Below are 18,892 nucleotides of genomic sequence, written 5' to 3'. Positions count from 1 at the left end.
TCATACAGGTTGGAACGACATGAGGGTGAGTAAATGATGACAGAATTTTCATTTTTGGGTGAACTGTCCCTTTAATGCATTATATGCCATGAACTAAACCAAGCAGCTATGAGGTGAATCACAACATTATAAAATTGGGTTTTAGAAAGTATTTGAAAATCAGACATAAAAGAATATGTGCTTAACTGTTTTAGTGAGGGAAAGAACTACAATCCATTGAAGCACTGCAAATGACAATCAAATTAAAAACAATGGTGTCTGTCATCATTTACTCACCCTCACGTCGTTCCAAACCTGTATGAGTTGCTTTCTTATGTTGAACATAAAAGAAGATATTTTGAAGATTGCTGGTAATCAAACAGTTGGTGGTTGCCATTGACTTCCATAGTAGGAAAAAAAAATACTATGGAAGTCAATGGCAACCACCAACTATTTCTTTTGTGTTCAACATAAGAAAGCAACTCATACAGGTTTGGAACGACGTGAGGGTGAGTAAATGATGACAGAATTTTCATTTTTGGGTGAACTGTCCCTTTAATGCATTATATGCCATGAACTAAACCAAGCAGCTATGAGGTGAATCACAACATTATAAAATTGGATTTTAAAAAGTATTTGAAAATCAGACATAAAAGAATATGTGCTTAACTGTTTTAGTGAGGGAAAGAACTACAATCCACTGAAGCACTGCAAATGACAATCAAATTAAAAACAATGGTGAAATATAAAACTATTCATTTAAAGTTGTTGATTATAACTATAAAAACAATAGTTTTATGCAAAATGTGCATTACATAATTTGCAGTGCTTCATGGGAGAGTGTGTTCCCTGAAAACTCTTTTGGTGCAATTTGCTCACCGCAACTCTCTGATTGGTGGAATTTTGCACAGCATCATGGGTAATGTAGTTTTCCACCTCGAATTCCACTGTTAAATCAAGTAATTTGAAATAATCCAAACAGATGGCTTCATCAAAAGCACATACAACATTGTTGCACTCTATGCTTCATATGAAGTTTTTGTCTTTTCTGTGCATACTGTACATGCATGCACACATGCTAATATAACGGTGCGTGTCTCTGCAGGGTATCAGGTTCCAGAACAAACATGTTCATGCGTTTTAAGAGCACGTCTAAAGATGGTCTTTTACTGTGGCGGGGGGACAGTCCAATGAGAGCCAACAGTGACTACCTGTCTCTCGGCCTTCAAGACGGAGCGCTCATTTTCAGGTATAACAACATATCCATCTGCAGTATGCTTAAAGGCATGAGAGTTACATATGTCAGACAATTTACAGATCCTAAGATCCTCCTAACATCTCTTCTTCTCTCTACAGTTATAATCTTGGTAGTGGAGCCGGCACCGTGGTCATTAATGGCACATTTAGTGATGGCAAATGGCACAGAGTGAAGGCTGTCAGGTCAGACATTTGCCATCAAATGTATTTCTTCATCAAAATTTCACATAATTCAGCATGTTTTTTTTTTTTTTTGTGAAACCTGATAGTAATTTCTGAGTGAAAACTGTTTAAACGTAAATCCTACGTCAAATGTCAGGCAATTTGCACCATTTAAAACGTCCGTAGTTTTCTCAGTTTAACGGTCAAGACGGTTTGTCTCTGTTTGAAGGGATGGACAGTCTGGTAAACTAACCGTTGATGATTATGGAGCTAAAACAGGCAGATCTCCTGGAAAGATGAGACAGCTGAACATCAATGGTGACCTTTACATTGGTAAGAATAAACACAATTACGACGTTAATTGTAATGTGATAAAGATTATGATAATGACAATAGATGTTCATACAAGAGTGTGTATGAAATAAAGTAGGAATAAAAAATGCTACCATTCAGAAGTGGTTTTATTGAAAGAAACAAATTATTTTATTCAGCAAAGATGCATTAAATTGCTTAAAAGTGACAGTAAAGACATTTATAATGTTAAGAATCTGTTTGTTTTGAACCTTCTATTCATTACAGAATCCTGAAATAAACTGATTACAGTTTTGATAAAAAAAATATGAAGCAGCACACCCCTTTTCAACTGTTTGTATGTTTCTTAAGCAGCAAATCAGCATATTAGAATGATTTCTGAAGAATCATGTGACTCTGAAGACGGGAGTAACAGTGCTGAAAATTCAGCTTTGCATCATCAGGAATAAATTACATTTCTAAGTCTATTTAAAAAGAAAATTTTCGATTGTAATAATTTTTCATGAATATTACTGTTTTTGCTGTATTTTTGATCCAATAAATGCAGCTGTGGTAAGCATAAGAGACTTCTTTAAAAAAAAAAAACATTGAAAAGCTTTTGAATGGTAGTGTATTTATTGTACATGTATTTGTCCAGTTCTGTTGGTGATTTTGATTTCAAACTTCTCCAGGGGGGATGAAGGAGATCGTGTTGCACACTAACAGGCAGTACATGCGAGGTTTAGTGGGATGCATTTCTCATTTCACTCTGGCCACAGACTACCATCTGTCTCTGGTTGATGATGCAGCTGACGGCAAGAACATCAACACCTGCACCAACTGAACACCTCAAAAACACCAGCTACAGATCGTGACCATCAGTATCTGTGATCCAAGAACAACATCATCAAAATAACAACAATATCAGGAACACCAACATCACTGACCTCAGCTGAGAAGCAACAAATACATTTGCAGTTGCAGCCAAAATTAATATATGCCCCATTCAACCCTTCAAAATCATCATAGTTAGTCAACAATAAGCTATAACGTAATAGAAGAGCCAAACCTACAGCATTTAGCTTGGAACATTGTATATGTGGTGAGATGAGAATGAAAGTGTTTTCTTGTGAACCTTAAACACCAAATTCCTGCACCAACAGCAAGAGTTGGGCTTTTTTTTTTGTTTAGCTTCTGCACTCAGTGTAATAACAAAACGGTTTTCAAACATGTAGTTGAATCACAGTAAATAAATGTTGTAATATTGCATAAGCGAGCATGCATATATTTGAAGGCAAGCCCAGCTCAGAGGTTGTTTGTCCATCATGCAATATTTGATCTTTTAAAGCATACTAAACATGTTTATACGCCAAACTGTGTATGTTTTCAAATCTACAAGCCCTTTTTATGGCACTTACTGTATGATTCTGCAACCAGTTCTTGTCCTTAGTCAGATGGGTCCTCTTGTATTATTCTCTTCAAGGGCAAAGTTGAGGGACAAATGTATTTATATAATTATTGTTTTTTTTTATACTATTAATTTTGAATCAGTATTTAGACTGATGAATTTATAGATAAAGATGGTTGTGATGAATAGCTGTCATGTAGTGTAGTAAACGTCTCTCTCTTCTGAGGTAATGTTTGCACTGTGAGTTTTTAGGCTGCTAGTGGTGGAAGGACAAAGTGATGTGGTTTTTCTTTTGTATGAGAGGGTTCTCTTTAACGTCTCTGCCTCTCTTTTCCTTCTAGCTACACACTTTTATGAATCCCAAAGACTCTTTTATAGCTTCTGTAGCTCTTTATTTATTTTTGTTCATGTAAGTTAATGGATGTCTGCAAAAAAAATGCATCTCTTAATTTTTCTGCCTTTATGTTTTAAAAGCCTATCATTTTGCCATCAAAAATGAGACTTATTGATTTCATTAAAAAGAATGCCAGACACTTAATTTTACGCGGGTGTATCTTTAAATTTATTTTAAAGCTTTGTAATTACAAATCTTTCTCAAAAGACAGTCAAAACAGTAGATATACCACGCAGTTGTAATTATATATATATATATTAGTGCTGTCAAACGATTAATCGCGATTAATCACATCAAAAATAAAAGTTTTTGTTTACATAATATATGTGTGTGTACTGTGTATATTTATTATGTATATATAAAGACAATCGTTTGACAGCACTAATATATATATATATATATATATATAAAGAACATAGGAACTTAGCCTAAATCGCTAAATAGACGTTCTTGAAGGCGGATTTGCTTCAGCGTCGAATGGTGCATCGACAAAATAAAACCTTAATTTATCACTTTAATATAGGCTACATTTAAATATCACAAATATTTTGTTTCTTTAATACAGCCTAGTTGGCGTTTGGCTAACGGTGGCGTAATAGTTTAAGTTGTGACAAACTTCAAATAGCCTATTTGTTTGCACTTGTAGGAAAATGAGAATAAAATATTTAGAAATATTATGACATGTTCTTCGCCTTTAGTGTCATTTAATAATAAAATGTGTTGCTTGATTTTATTTAGTTATATAGGCTACACCTTATTTTATACAGTTTTTTTTTATTATTTGAGCGATAACATAGCCACAGTATGAGGTGTTTTACCGTAAATAATTAACATAATCAATACAAGAAATTATATTTTAACAATAGTCCATCATCTGACGCACGCAGAAAGCTCTTCGTATTTTAAACACTAGATGACAGCAAAAGATTTCTGAGTATATATATATATATAAAAGGAACATAGGAACTTAGCCTAAATCGCTAAATAGACGTTCTTGAAGGCGGATTTGCTTCAGCGTCGAATGGTGCATCGACAAAATAAAACCTTAATTTATCACTTTAATATAGGCTACATTTAAATATCACAAATATTTTGTTTCTTTAATACAGCCTAGTTGGCGTTTGGCTAACGGTGGCGTAATAGTTTAAGTTGTGACAAACTTCAAATAGCCTATTTGTTTGCACTTGTAGGAAAATGAGAATAAAATATTTAGAAATATTATGACGTTCTTCGCCTTTAGTGTCATTTAATAATAAAATGTGTTGCTTGATTTTATTTAGTTATATAGGCTACACCTTATTTTATACAGTTTTTTAAAATTATTTGAGCGATAACATTTTTTACCGTTTTACCGTAAATTTTACCGTAAATAATGAACATAATCAATACAAGAAATTATATTTTAACAATAGTCCATCATTTGACGCACGCAGAAAGCTCTTCGTATTTTAAACACTAGATGTCAGCAAAAGATTTCTGAGAAAACTAAAGATTAAGCCCATTCAAAGAAGATTGAGTTATATTTTTTTGTTATTATAGGCTATTAGTGATGCCTGTGTCTCAGATCTGCTGTGCTAGAATACATGTCTGACTGTATCTTAAATTAAACTGTCTATTGTTACAGTAGATTTTGATGTATTTGAATCCCCTGTGATTAGCCTAAATGGAAATTTCATAACCCCACATTTTAACCCCGCATTTTGGGTTGCATTTTTGCCCTAAACCCAAATTTGATCTTGGACAGAGAGCATTATTTGGGCTGATAGATGAGCATTTTCAAACAAGCAAGCCACAAGAGTGCTGTTGTATTGATATCAGTTTCAGGTAATCATGATTCATGACACAACTGTTATTTGATATTCAATGTGTCCGTGTTAATGCCCTAAAATACCCTCCTTTTCTTCTTTTCTGCCCAGGTTGACACATTTCTCCGCATTAAGCTGACGTTTAAGCCCAACAGAGGATTAGCAAGTAATCAAAACTATTCATTCCAGATAAAAAAAATACATGACAATTCATCTTGGCCCAAAATAAGAGTAATCCCAAGACAACAAAAGATTAAGATGCGACATAGCAAAGTTTAAAGCCTTGGTAAATTACACGTTATCTTATTTCACTGGGGAATCAGATAATAATTACGAACGCATGATTTATTTTCATGCAAACGTAATGCTTTCCAAGAAAATCTATCTATCCCTGAAGACCCCCCACCCCCCCAAAAAGAAACAAAGATTGTGATTTAATTGCAAATTGACTACGTAAATGTCAACAGAATTCAAGTGAAAGCTTATTTTCTGTTTGCATTTGGCAGATTTTCTAAATAATGTTTTATTTTTGCACATTAGACTCGATTTATCACGTTCCTCTATCTGCTTCTGTCTTTTGCATTGGTTGAAATCACATTTCAACCTAACATTCATATAATTTATGATGTAATGTTATTGCTGGTCCCCATTCATGCACCATTACTATACTGCAAAACATTCTCTTGATTAAACAGACATTTCATTTCATACCATTGTTACATTAATGCACAATGCTGCAGGGGGATGATTTGTTCAAGACAGGCTAAAGAGGCTTACATCAGCCTTTACATGTGCAGCTGTCCTATAGAAATATCAGATGTCAGGATCACTAAATCTCTCCACTCATCTGAACGAGATTGTGAGTTGAGAATGTTGTGGGTGGTTGCTAGGGTGTTGCTATGCAGTTGCTAAGGTGTTCTTTGTGGTTGATAGGTAAAAGGTCCCACCTGCAAGTCTCTCGATCGCTACTTCAACGTAAATCTGTAGGATACACACACACACGCGCACACACACACACACACACACACACACACACACACACACACACACACACACACACACTACCGTTCTTTAACTTTGGGGTCAGTAACTCTTGTGCACCAAGGCTGCATTTACTTGTTCAGAAATATAGTAAAAACAGTAATAGTGTGAAATATTATTACAATTTATATAGAGTATATAGTAAAATATAATTTATTCCTGTGATGCAAAGCTGAATTTTCAGCATCATTACTTCAGTCTTCAGTGTCACATGATCTTTCAGAAATCATTCTAATATGCTGATTTGCTGCTCAAGAAACATTTCGGATTATTATCAATGTTGAAAACAGTTGTGCTACTTCATATTTTTATTCAGGGATCTTTGATGAATAGACAGTTCAAAAGAGCAGCATTTATTAGAAATAGAAGTTTTGTTAAACAATGTCTTTACTGTCACTTTTGATCGATTGAGTGCATCCTTACTGAATAAAAGTATTAATTTCTTTAAAAAAATCTTACTGACCCTAAACTTTTGAATGGTGCACATTCATCTCCATTAATCAAGAACCTTATATTTCTAAATGATGTAAATTGTGCTCCCGCAGATCTCAGATTAGGAGTGAGAACCTCTTATGTTCCAGGTTAGTTAGATTGATTCCTTGAGCTATAATATAATCTGCTGGATGCTGGTGTGTTACTGTGAGCATGCTTGTCATATAGGCTGAATTAGAGTAATGCTGTTATTGTCGGTGAGGTTTTAGCTAAAATGTAGGATTATGGAGAGAGATATAATCCCACAGAGGCCATTGACTGCCGTGGAGAGAACAGAAGTGATGCCTGGATTACGGTGCTAAAGCGATGAGAGAACATGCGGACAGACACACAAGGTCTCTTAGGACGAGCCATTAAGCTTTTTTATTCGCTGGTTATTGTAGGATAAAACAAGGTGGTCACAGTGTGTTTTCTGCTAATGTTATACCAAAGCTTTGTATTTGTCAAATGTGCAACAGCAGAACTCTTTGACAATATAAACAAGCTCGCTGGATGTAGTAAGTTATCCGGAAACTACGTTTTTCCCTACTTTTTTTATTAATACTTTGAATTTGACGTACTTTAAACACTGTTTTTGCCTACTGTATAGTAGGAAATGTTACGGTTTTGGATGCAGCAACACACTGCATGCTAGAACATACTTCAAAAATGGTTGATAGTTTAAGTATAGTAAAAGTGATACTAATACATCACATCGAATAAATTAAAAGTGGTAAAAAGTATAAAGCTACACAGAGGACAGTGAATTTACTCAAAGTGATTCATGCTACTCAGTGGAAACGCCCATTTAAAAGGAGTTTTGGCCAACACACACTCATTGCATTTTGCAATTTGGCAAATTAGTGACTAAATAAAATGAATTTGATTTGTATGTTTTCAAACAATCTGCTTACTCCCCACTGACATTTAGGTTTAGCGGTGGACCTTCTTGCTTACATTTTTTCCAAAAAATATGTTTTTGTACAAATGTGACCCTGGAGCACAAAAGCAGTCTTAAGTCGCTGGGGTATATTTGTAGCAATAGCCAACAATACATTGTACGGGTCAAAATTATAAATTTTTCTTTTATGCCAAAAATCATTAGGATATTAAGTAAAGATCATGTTCCATGAAGATATTTAATAAATTTCCTACCGTAAATATATCAAAACTTAATGTTTGATTAGTAATATGCATTGCTAAGGACTTCATTTGGACAACTTTAAAGGTGATTTTCTCAATATTTTGATTTTTTTTGCACCCTCAGATTCCAGATTTCAAATATTGGCCAAATATTGTCCTAACAATATTATATTGTTATTATCCTAACAAACCATACATCAATGGAAAGCTTATTTATTCAGCTTTCAGATGATTTATGAATCTCAATTTCGAAAAATTGACCCTTATGATTGGTCCAGGGTCACAAATTATATCATACAAATTCATATGTTTTCCTCATGAGATCAGGTTGGATTTTGAATTTTCAGATATGGATGAAAGACAGAAGCCCGTTCAGAAATGCACTGTGGATTGCAGTATTGTTAGCTAAAACTATTCAAAATCATTTTCTGAGATAGAAATAAAGCTAAAATACTGATATTAGATGAAAAAGTAAACTGAAAATTAGAAACTTAAATAATAATAAAAAATGAATTAAAGCTAGAAATATTTTTTAAAAGTCTGCTAATGTTTTTAGCAAAGCTTTGTATTTGTCAAATAAAATAGTCAAGATTGTCATTGAAATAATATTGTTAATTTGTTTGTTTGGATGATTTATTTACAGATTTTTGAGTGGTGAAAACAGAAGATTAAACTATAGATTGCATTGTTGTTATTGCTAACTGAAATGAAAAACTATTTTTTAATAATAGAAATACTGCCTTGGCAACTAACTGAAATAAGTTTATAATTAAAAGCTAAATAGAAATAGAACCTAACAAAATTACTGAAATGTAAACTAAAATCGAAATCAAATCTGAAAATATGAAATCTTAGTAAATACTGTAGTAGCATGCTAAAATGACATTTCTGAAGTCTGAAGAAACACTCCTGGTGATTCCTTGAGCTCAGAGAAGCTTGAATCACTGCGGCTGTACATGTTCAAACCCTCATTCACTCTCTCTCTGAATCTCTCTCTGACCCTCACATCCATTACATCAGTGATGAAAGACGGAACGCACTGTAATCTGACACATGCTCTCATTTCAACTCATCTTTCGTCTTGTTTCAATTAGTCTCATGTGTTTTCTCTTCTTCTAGCCATGTCCAAAGAGGACAGAATGTGAGGGGTGTGTCATGTGACAAGTAGGTCGCAGTGTGTCCATCTGTTGCTGTTACTGATAGTGTTTAACTAAACTCTCTCTTACTCTGAGCAGAGACAGACTGAGAGGAAGTGATGTGGGAAACAGAAGACCGAGACCATGACTGAGTCTGCGCTCAGGTTTGGTTTGTTGAAGAGCTGTTTTTCAGTGTTTGTTGCTGTATCTTCCGTTTGGTGATGGAGCCTCAACGGCAGATCTACAAAAGACTGGACATCCCGGATCATGTGCATTACATCACCGCCTTCCTCATCCTCATCATCGGCACTTTAGGAGTCACGGGCAATGCTTTGGTCATGTTTGCCTTCTACAGGTATGAATGCTTAGTTGTTTGTTGAGATGAAGAACTTGAACCAATCTCTTAGCTCATGTGGGGAAGTTTGGTGTTTTATTAGGTAGCACTGTATGATGCAGTTAATTAATTATCAAACTCGATTCGAATATGTTATTGACATTAATTGTTTTAGTAAATTGGGGCAGTGCGGTAAAACTAGAGCAGGCAGTGAAATACTAGTAAAAAGCTTCTCTTTTCTTTTTTACTACACCCGTTTGCTCAGATTTAGGTTACTCACGCAAAACACCCTGCAGGTCACCGGACAGCCCTAATCCTCATTTTCCATAATTGTTTTTTCCTTTGCATTCAAAATAGGTCATTTTTAGGGCAGGGAATTTGGGAATATTGTGAACGAGGTATAAATAACAAGATTGATTCATTTCCATAAATGGGTGTAATTATTGAAATCATGGGCTTCTGTAGAGTGGAAGGAATTGACTGCTATTCCAGGAATCCCTAGAGCTGCAGTACATCGATGGAAAGAACTGCAATGGAGGCATTTGATCTGTTGGATGTCAGCTTTGACAAAGAACTCTCATTTGCATCCCATCTTCTTTTTATGCATTTACAATGAAAGGTTTTGTCGGCAAAGATTAGTAGGGATATAATCGTTCTGTGTGTGTAATAAAATCTGTTTATAATATTACATATTTGCATTTAAATGCAGTTAAAAGGATAGTTATGAAATATTTCTGCCATCAGAAAAAAATGGTAATTGCAACATTGTGTCTCACAATTCTGATTTTTTTATCTCGCAATTTAACTTTTTTAAATACAAATTCTGAATTGTGAGATGAAAAGTCGGAATTGCCTTTTTATTTTTTTATTCTGTGGTGCAAACAAAAAGACAGATTTGTGAGATACTATAAAAACTCTGAGAAAAAAGTCAGAATTGTGAGATGTAATCTCACAATTACGAGTTATAACTTGCAGTTGAGAGATATAAACTCACAATTCAGAGAAAAAAAGTCAGATTTGTGAGATATAAAAGAGTCTAGAAAAAGAGTCTTGTGAGATGAAAAGTCGCAATTACTTTTTTTATTTTTTATTTCCTGGCGAAAAAACTAAATTGTGAGATGTCAACTCAGAATTCAGTGAAAAAAAGTCAAAATTGCGAGACAAACTCAAGAATTTGTGGAAAAAGGTCAGAATTGTGAGACATAAACTCACAATTCTGAGAAAAAATATCTGAATTTTATTCAGTGGTGGAAACAAGCTTTAATCAAAGTTAATCAAAAAAATTACATTTAAAAGAGGATAACTTAAAGGTCCCCTGAAGTGCCTTGAAACAGGCAGCATTATTCTATGTGGTGACGTAATTTCAACTGAAACAGGAAGAGAGGGCGGGACATATCAAGCAGCCCCGCCCCCTTTTTAAAATAGCCAATAGCGTTTAGTTTATATCTGCTTGGGCCAGAGCCGTTGAGCTCGGTAAAGCCGCATTTGACAGCCACAGTCTAATAGATTACCCCCTAGATTCAATATGAAACTCTTAGTAAAACAAAATAGTGGTCATAATCATGCTGAGGCTGTGTAGTTGTAAAAGTTTTTAATATATGCCGACTCGCGCATATGATCCGCTCCGTGCGATCGCGTCTCTGGACCGGAGCCAAAGTCTGGATCAGACTGTGTGCGCTGCCGTGGTTCACGTGAAACCAGACCTCATTTGCACCAATCAAAAGCATATTTACACTGTCTGAATCGTTCCCTATCACCTACATTGTGCACTTCGAGCCATTCACCGTACAGGAAATATTACACTGTGAACAAGTGACCGATCTCAGCTGCAGCTTCAGCGTCTGTTTGTAGTGCAGGGGGCGGGCGCTTTGGATTCTAGAGAGCATTTGATTGGGTCACTGTTTTGGAGCACACTGCCTTATAGATAACCTTATGACTAACATATTGATACTAACACCCAAAAAACTTTAATTTTGATTTCATGGGGACTTTAAAGATATTTTTACTGGTAAACAAACAGTTTCAGTTCACAATGACTCCCATTGTACTTTTTGTCCATATAACAGGAGTCAATGGTAACCTAAACTGTTTGGTTAGCTAGCAACAAAAATATCTTCAAAATATCTTTTGTGTTTTGCAGAAAAAAAGCAAGTCACATAAGTAGAAGCAACACCTGAAATTCATTGTTCATAAACTGTGTTCTTTCTGTTTGAACAATGGAATAAATGGAATAAATATAACTTGATCTTAATACTTTTTGTACAGTAATAAAAAGTTGCGGAGCCTGCCAAATTATTCCATAGTGAACCTGGCGGTCAGTGATTTCCTCATGGCCATCACACAATCTCCAATGTTCTTCATCAACTGCCTGTTTAAGGAGTGGATGTTTGAGGAGCTGGGTAACAAGTTCTTTTTACAGACATTTTTAAGATTTTGAAAAATGTAGAACAAACAAAACTCACATAAAATGAATAAAAAAAAACAGACTTTTATTATTATTCTATCAAGAATTTAACTCAAATGAATATCTTGTCTCTATATCTATTCTCTATATATTTGCTTTGTGTCTTCAGGATGTAAAATATATGCATTCTGTGGTGCGCTGTTTGGCATCACCTCGATGATAAACCTGTTGGTCATCTCTATCGATCGATACCTGGTCATCACCAAACCGCTGCAGACCATCCAGTGGAACTCCAAACACAGAACTTCTCTGGCCATCCTGTGCATCTGGATCTACTCGCTGGCCTGGAGTCTGGCACCTCTGATTGGCTGGAGTGAGATTTCAAATATTTGAATATGATGAAGTAGGCCTAGGTGTCATTTTCAGGTTATAATAAAGAAAATAAAGATATGCCAGCTTTTGTGCATAGTAATGAGATAACCCACCAGATAAGCACAAAAACTTATCACAGCACTTTCCCAAACATCCTTGTTTGACTATGCACATGGAAATCTAGCTGATCATGGTCAGCAATGCAAAGTTGATTCTCTGCTAAACTGATCTAATTTTTGTTTAAACAATATCATATTTATTGTTGCTATTATTATGGGATCTCCTTCAATGCTTTCATAATCTTTTAAAAAATATAGAATTTTTTTTTATTTTTTACAAAAATGTTGAAATATTTTTTTCTGTATTTTTAAAATAAACTGACAGTATATTTATTAAACAAAAATATATTATTTTATTTATCAATAATTAGAAAATAGTAGAAACTTTGCTGAAGGGATTATTAAAATATATATTAAAAAAAAATTTAAACAAAAATGTTGAAATATTTTTTTCTGTATTTTTAAAATAAACGGACAGTATATTTATTAATCAAAAATATATTCTTTTATTTATCAATAATTAGAAAATAGTAGAAACTTTGCTGAAGTGATTATTTTTATTAACTTTATTTTATGCAGATATTATGGAAGACACTTAAGCTAAAGTATTTTTATTAATACTGGTGATTGTGGAAGCTTATTTCTGCCAAGGAATAAAAAATAAAAAAAAAGCTAAATGCGACTCTTTATCTTAAAATTACTTTTTTCCTCTCTCAATAGTGAGCGCTGATCTCACAATTCAGATTTTTTTTCTCAGATATCTCGCAATTGCGAATTATTAATTGCTAGATGTAATTACTCACTCTCAAGCTGTTCCAAACCTGTATGAGTTTCTTTGTTGAACTTACAAGATATATGAAAAATATGGGTAACCAAACAGTTGCTTCGTCCCCATAGACTAACAGGGCCAGCAACTGTTTGGTTACCAGCATTCTTCACAATACCTTCTTTTGTGTTCAACAGAAGAAAGTAACTCATACAGGTCTGGAGCAACTTGAGTAAATAATGACAGCATTTTCATTTTTTTGGTGAACTATCCGTTTCAGATGTGACTTTAGCTTGAAATGTCCGATGTGTCTTTTAATGCTCCTGCAGGTTCCTACATCCCTGAAGGTCTGATGACATCCTGCACGTGGGACTACGTCTCGCCGTCTCCCACCTACAAGAGTTACACCATGATGCTGTGCTGTTTCGTCTTCTTCATCCCTCTGGCCATCATCCTCTACTGTTACCTGGTCATGTTCCTCTCCGTACGAAAGGCCAGCAGGTCTGAGCTCCTTGAGGCGTCTTCAAATTGAAGAGTTTTCACTGAAAAGCGTTTATGACTGCATGAATGTATGTGTGTGTGTGTGTTTAGAGATCTAGAGTGGCTGAGCTCTCAGAAGTCCAGCTTTGTGAAGCAGCAGTCCATGAGGAGTGAATGGAAACTGGCTAAAATAGCGGCTGTGGTCATAGTGGTGTATGTGCTGTCCTGGGCTCCCTACGCGTGCGTCACCCTCATCGCCTGGGCAGGGTGAGTGCTGCTTCATATTCAAGTGATCTTTATATATATTTCGGAAGCATCACTAAATCTATTGCTCATACATGGGATTATTCCTAACCCTTAGAATGTAGTTTGTGCTGCATGCATGAATGACACTCTACCATTCAAAAGTTTGGTCAGAACGTTTAAAAAAATAAAAGAAATGAATGCTTTTATTCAGCAGGGATGCATTAAATTGATCGAAAGTAACATTCTACAAAGGATTTCTGTTCAAAACAAATGCTGTTGTTTTGAACTTTCTGTTCATCAAAGAGTCACAAGAAGAAAATGCATCACAGTTTCCTCCAAAATATTAAGCAGCACAGCTGTTGTCAGTATTGAGAAATGTATTTCATGAGACCTATTACCACAACTTAAATGCAGGATTGCAAATAATTAAACCTTTTAAATTGCAAACATTATTTTGATTAGTTCTGTTGACAATAATGTTGATCATTACATCATTGTAATATTGAGAGTAATTTAAACTAAACTTTCTACGTTGATTTGTTTTAATAATGAGTGTAATTTAATACAATTTTCCACTTAATTGATTTAAATTGAAACTAAAATTTCTGCATTAATTGTTTTATTTTGATTGCATCAACTCAATATTGAGTGTAATGTAAACAGAAATGTCTGAATTCATTGATTTCTCTTTATTTTGATTACATCACAAGTTAATATTGTCCATAATTTAAACTGAAATTTCTGTGTTAATTGATTTTACTAAATTGATAAAAAAAAAGATAATAGATAAGATTATTGGATACAATTAATAGATAAGATTAATTGGTTTCAGGGCCACAACTCAGGTTATATTAGTTTTGTGTGTGTGTGTGTGTGTGTGTGTGTGTGTAATCAACAAAAAATTGTGTTTATGCTACAAATTATTCCTCTAACTCAATGTAGTTTGCTTGTTGAACATAATTTCATTACAAGTTATCACTGATGCAAACTGTTTTTGTTGAGCCAAAAAATTTGTTCTTATTTCTGGAGGATCATGTGACATTGAAGACTGGAGTAATGATGCTGAAAATTCAGCTTTGCATCATAGGAATATATTATATTTTAAAATACATTAAAATTAAAAAAACATTTATTTTACACTGCAAAAAAATTACTGTTTTTACAAATAAATGCAACCTTGTTGAGCAAAAGAAACTTCTTTCAACAACATTAAACATTCTCATGACCCCAAAATTTTAAAGAGTAGTGCACACCAAATTCCGTGACTACATGCATTATACATAAATATCAGTATTATTGTCACATGCAACCGTATGGGGTTGTAAAATTATGGCCTCATACTGATTTTACAGCCATGTGATGAGAGCCAAACAACAGCTCACTTGTGTAAGCGCTGTGTTCACTGTCCTGCTCTGTTGTTATCTGTCCTGTAGGCATGACATGGTCTTTCATCTGAGATTAAAGAGATACATTTGATGAGAAGTAACTATGAAATATAGTATTTGTCCTAAATTTGAAAGTGTACTGTTCCTAACACATCTTATTTGTTGTGCTTGCAATTTAAAATTGGGTAAAATGTGGATAATTTCAGTAATGGGGGTACAATTTCTGTATAACCAATATATGTTAAAGTACTGACTACAGTTATTGGCTATAAAAAAGTTTAAAGTTCATTTGCAGATGTTAACCATATAACAGGACACATTGTCACACTATGTGGGGTAACTTGTCACAGTGGGAACTTACTGTTCAAAGACGCTGATTTTAAGAAAAGAAATAGATATTTTTGCTCTGTGTAGTGTTGAAGATATTGTTTAATAGTTTGGAGTCACCATTTTTGTTATTAGCGAACCCTTTGGAAAACAAAATTCTAGAGGACACAAAAATATAAAACGTTGCATAAAATATTCATAAATTACATTAAAAAAAAAGCAATAATGGAATTTTTGACTGATAACCAGCTACTGAGATACAGACGCATATGAGGAAAGTCCTCAATATATGATGCATTGAATCAGTATACTAGATGCTATATATAGTTTGCTGTAATCTTTATATATCAGAAGTGTTTTAAGTGTCTGTAATCTGCAAATCCCCTGATTACTGTTTATCTGGCACTTTTCGATGTACATTTGTCTGTGTATGTAAGTGTGTTTGTGGATCTCTATAGTAGTTAAGCTCAGCACAGCTGTGAGAAGTAGGAAGTGATTATAAAACATTGTAATCTACTTTTCTCTCTTCAGCACTGCACTTGATTTTTTTGAATGACCTACATGCATTTAAAAGTAACTGTATTTTTTCCTGTGTTTCTCAGGCATGCAAGCATCCTCACACCCTACTCTAAAACACTGCCGGCGGTCATCGCCAAATCATCTGCCATCTACAACCCTTTCATATATGCCATAGTTCACACCAAATACAGGTAAATAGATATTAAAACAAGCAAAATACACAATCACGCACATTTCATGCAAAAATACATGTTTGTATGTGGACAAAATAAATACAAAGGGTTAGTAGAACATTAATGTCAAGCTGTGGCAGCAGTGCCCCAGACTTTATCTAAAACTAATTGAAACAATTTATATAATATAATATAATATAATATAATATAATATAATATAATATAATATAATATAATATAATATAATATAATATGCATTCAAAATGTTGCAAAAACATCTAAACAGTTTATTTAAATAATAATAATTAATTTTGTAATGCTTTGAAATTCGTGTATACTTATTATACATGTTGTTTTATAATCATTTGTCACACCAAAAGTCTATTTAAAGGTGCAGTAGGAGATCTTGGAAAATGCTAACTTTAGCCAAAATAGCACTGAAAGCGAATGTCCCACCCTCCCTGCAATCGCCGTCCAAAGCCACACCCCCTGAACGCATATACGCTCACAAACCAGAATACCAGAGACAACATTACAATAGGCTACATCAGTGGTTCCCAATTTCAGCCCATGTTCCGAAGTGAAGTAAACTTCAATGGATTTCCCCTGCTCAGGGAGAAGGGAGCAATGAACACTGTGTAGGGATCATATCGATCGGAACACAGTTCATGCACATTGCTCACTTCTAATGAGCTGGCGCGAGGACTGGATTATCCGCTGGGCTACATCATGTGTCATTCACCAGCGAGAAATTTTTAAAGGTACTACAATACCAGGAAACATATATTCATTTGTCTGCAGAGCCACATTGGCTGAGAAGGTCCCAGGTTTGTCCTGCCTGTCTCGCGTTCAGAAAGACTGTCTCACCTCCTCCACCAATAGCGATGCCTCAGTCCAGGACACCAGCTTCAGCAGACAGTCATCGGTCTCCAAGAACAAACTCCACACAACCACCGCCAACAACTCCAGTACTATGGTACAGTAGAAAGGTCCATCTGTACACTGTAAAAAATTATTGTGATTTTAACAGTAAACGACTGTAAAATGCTACAGTAAAAACCTGTTAACTGGTTAACAGTAAGTTTCCATACTATATTCGGTGAATAAATGTAATTACATTTAATGTGATTTCACAGTAAACTACTGTTAAAAATACGTTTTTTGGAAGTGAAAAAGAAAAAGTAATTGCATAATTTACAGTGAAAAAACGTAAATTGACACTCCCAGAATTCCCTGGAAGACCCTTCAAATTTGATGTTTTTTTGTTGAAATAACATGTTTCTTAGTTTTTCTTATCAGTTGTGCACTAGGGTTTAATCTTACATCTAATGTTGTTAAATGAATGTTTATTGCATTATTTCAGTATCATGTGTGTCACCATGATGGGGTTTAGTGTTTGTGTGAATGACACTGTGCACCTTCTATATATAAGTATTGGCCTCCTCAGCTCGTAGAAAAGCTATTTTTGATGAGCTTTGGTTCATCATGTGACTTTCTCATCACCACCAGTTTTTGGTGGTTATCAGTGCATTACAATGGTTCAAAAGAGATATTAGTACTTCAATGTGTTGGTTTATTAACATTACATCAGTTAATGAAATACGGTATTTTATTGTGAATTTAAGTCAAGTCTGTAAAACCTAAAATGTTGCTACCATATTTTTTACGGTGAAGTTCTGGCAACCACAGCTGCTGGTATTTTACCGTAAATGTCACAGTTTTTTTTTTACAGTGTAGGCTTGAGTTTCTATGACTCCGAGATGAGACTCCGTTCATATCAATGGCCTAAACTTGAAATCACATGACCTGCTGAATACCACACACCTTATCTCAGTAACACTCCTATTATCAAACACTTTAGGATGCTGAATAAGGTGCTGGTTTGTGGTGTGTGTTTATGTGTGTGTGTGAGATTGCAGGTAATGGGAGAAGTGGAACTAGACCTGATGGAGAACAGGTCCAACTTGACTAAAGTGTCATTTAGAAACTCATCGAGACAGCGGATCCTCAAATGCTCCTCGCTGCTGATAGAGAAGGTGGGGTTTAATTCACTGGCACTGAAACATTAATATTTCACTTAAAAATCTGTGGAAAATGTTCTTGCCCCCAGGCCATCCAAGATGTAGATGAGTTTGTTTCTCCATCAGATTTGGAGAAATTTTTCATAACTTGCTCACCAGTGGATCCTCTGCAGTGAATGGGTGCCGTCAGAATGAGAGTCCAAACAGCTGATAAAAACATTACAATAGTCCACAAGTAATCCACACCTAGTCTATCAACTAATGTCTTGTGAAGTAAAATGCTGCGTATTTGTAAGAAGCAAATCCTTCATAAAGGCATTTTAACTTTAAATCATCTCTTCCGGCCCAAATACGAGTCCATAATCCATAATAACGCTTCCTCCAGTGAAAAAAGTCCAGCCCATGTTGTCCTCTCACATCAAAAACCACCAATATATTTTGTTTAGAACTGTTTTGGACTGTTTTTGCATTTGATCTGTGCATATTCCACTTCTGAATCAGACGAGACGACTTTATCCCTAGATAAAGAAATATTATGGATAGAGGAATCGTTTTAGTTTTTTGGAATTTAAGAACGTCTTAATGATGGATTTGTTTATGACAAACATTGAGCTTTTTTCTTCACCAGACATTACCTGATGGACTGGAGTGGTGTGGATTACTTGTGGATTATTGTGATGTTTTTATCAGCTGTTTGGACTCTCATTCTGACGGCACCC

The 18,892-nt window shown here is 34.7% G+C and overlaps 2 protein-coding genes across 2 annotated transcripts in view; both read left to right on the top strand.

Annotated features, from left to right (window-relative positions):
* Nucleotides 1-3,237, top strand: part of LOC107704151 (pikachurin-like) — a 29,272-nt gene extending 26,035 nt beyond the window's left edge. Inside the window, exons 21-24 of the mRNA XM_016507016.1 lie at nt 1,085-1,228; nt 1,336-1,419; nt 1,628-1,731; nt 2,382-3,237. Of these exons, the coding sequence (XP_016362502.1) occupies nt 1,085-1,228; nt 1,336-1,419; nt 1,628-1,731; nt 2,382-2,533 (484 nt within the window). The 3' untranslated portion in view covers nt 2,534-3,237. The remainder of the gene's footprint in view (nt 1-1,084; nt 1,229-1,335; nt 1,420-1,627; nt 1,732-2,381) is intronic.
* A 5,751-nt stretch (nt 3,238-8,988) lies between these two features.
* The window catches only part of LOC107704143 (melanopsin-A-like), a 12,544-nt gene continuing 2,640 nt past the window's right edge, over nt 8,989-18,892 (top strand). The window contains exons 1-8 of the mRNA XM_016507005.1: nt 8,989-9,442; nt 11,687-11,820; nt 11,995-12,198; nt 13,352-13,523; nt 13,614-13,769; nt 16,063-16,170; nt 16,954-17,128; nt 18,072-18,188. Coding sequence (XP_016362491.1) covers nt 9,309-9,442; nt 11,687-11,820; nt 11,995-12,198; nt 13,352-13,523; nt 13,614-13,769; nt 16,063-16,170; nt 16,954-17,128; nt 18,072-18,188 — 1,200 coding nt within the window. The 5' untranslated portion in view covers nt 8,989-9,308. The remainder of the gene's footprint in view (nt 9,443-11,686; nt 11,821-11,994; nt 12,199-13,351; nt 13,524-13,613; nt 13,770-16,062; nt 16,171-16,953; nt 17,129-18,071; nt 18,189-18,892) is intronic.

This window comes from Sinocyclocheilus anshuiensis, unplaced genomic scaffold, assembly GCF_001515605.1.
Source record: "Sinocyclocheilus anshuiensis isolate Anshui unplaced genomic scaffold, SAMN03320099.WGS_v1.1 scaffold117, whole genome shotgun sequence".
Classification (NCBI taxonomy): domain Eukaryota; kingdom Metazoa; phylum Chordata; class Actinopteri; order Cypriniformes; family Cyprinidae; genus Sinocyclocheilus; species Sinocyclocheilus anshuiensis.
The sequence above is the reverse complement of the archived record's forward strand: the minus strand, read 5'-3'. Positions and strand labels throughout refer to the sequence as shown.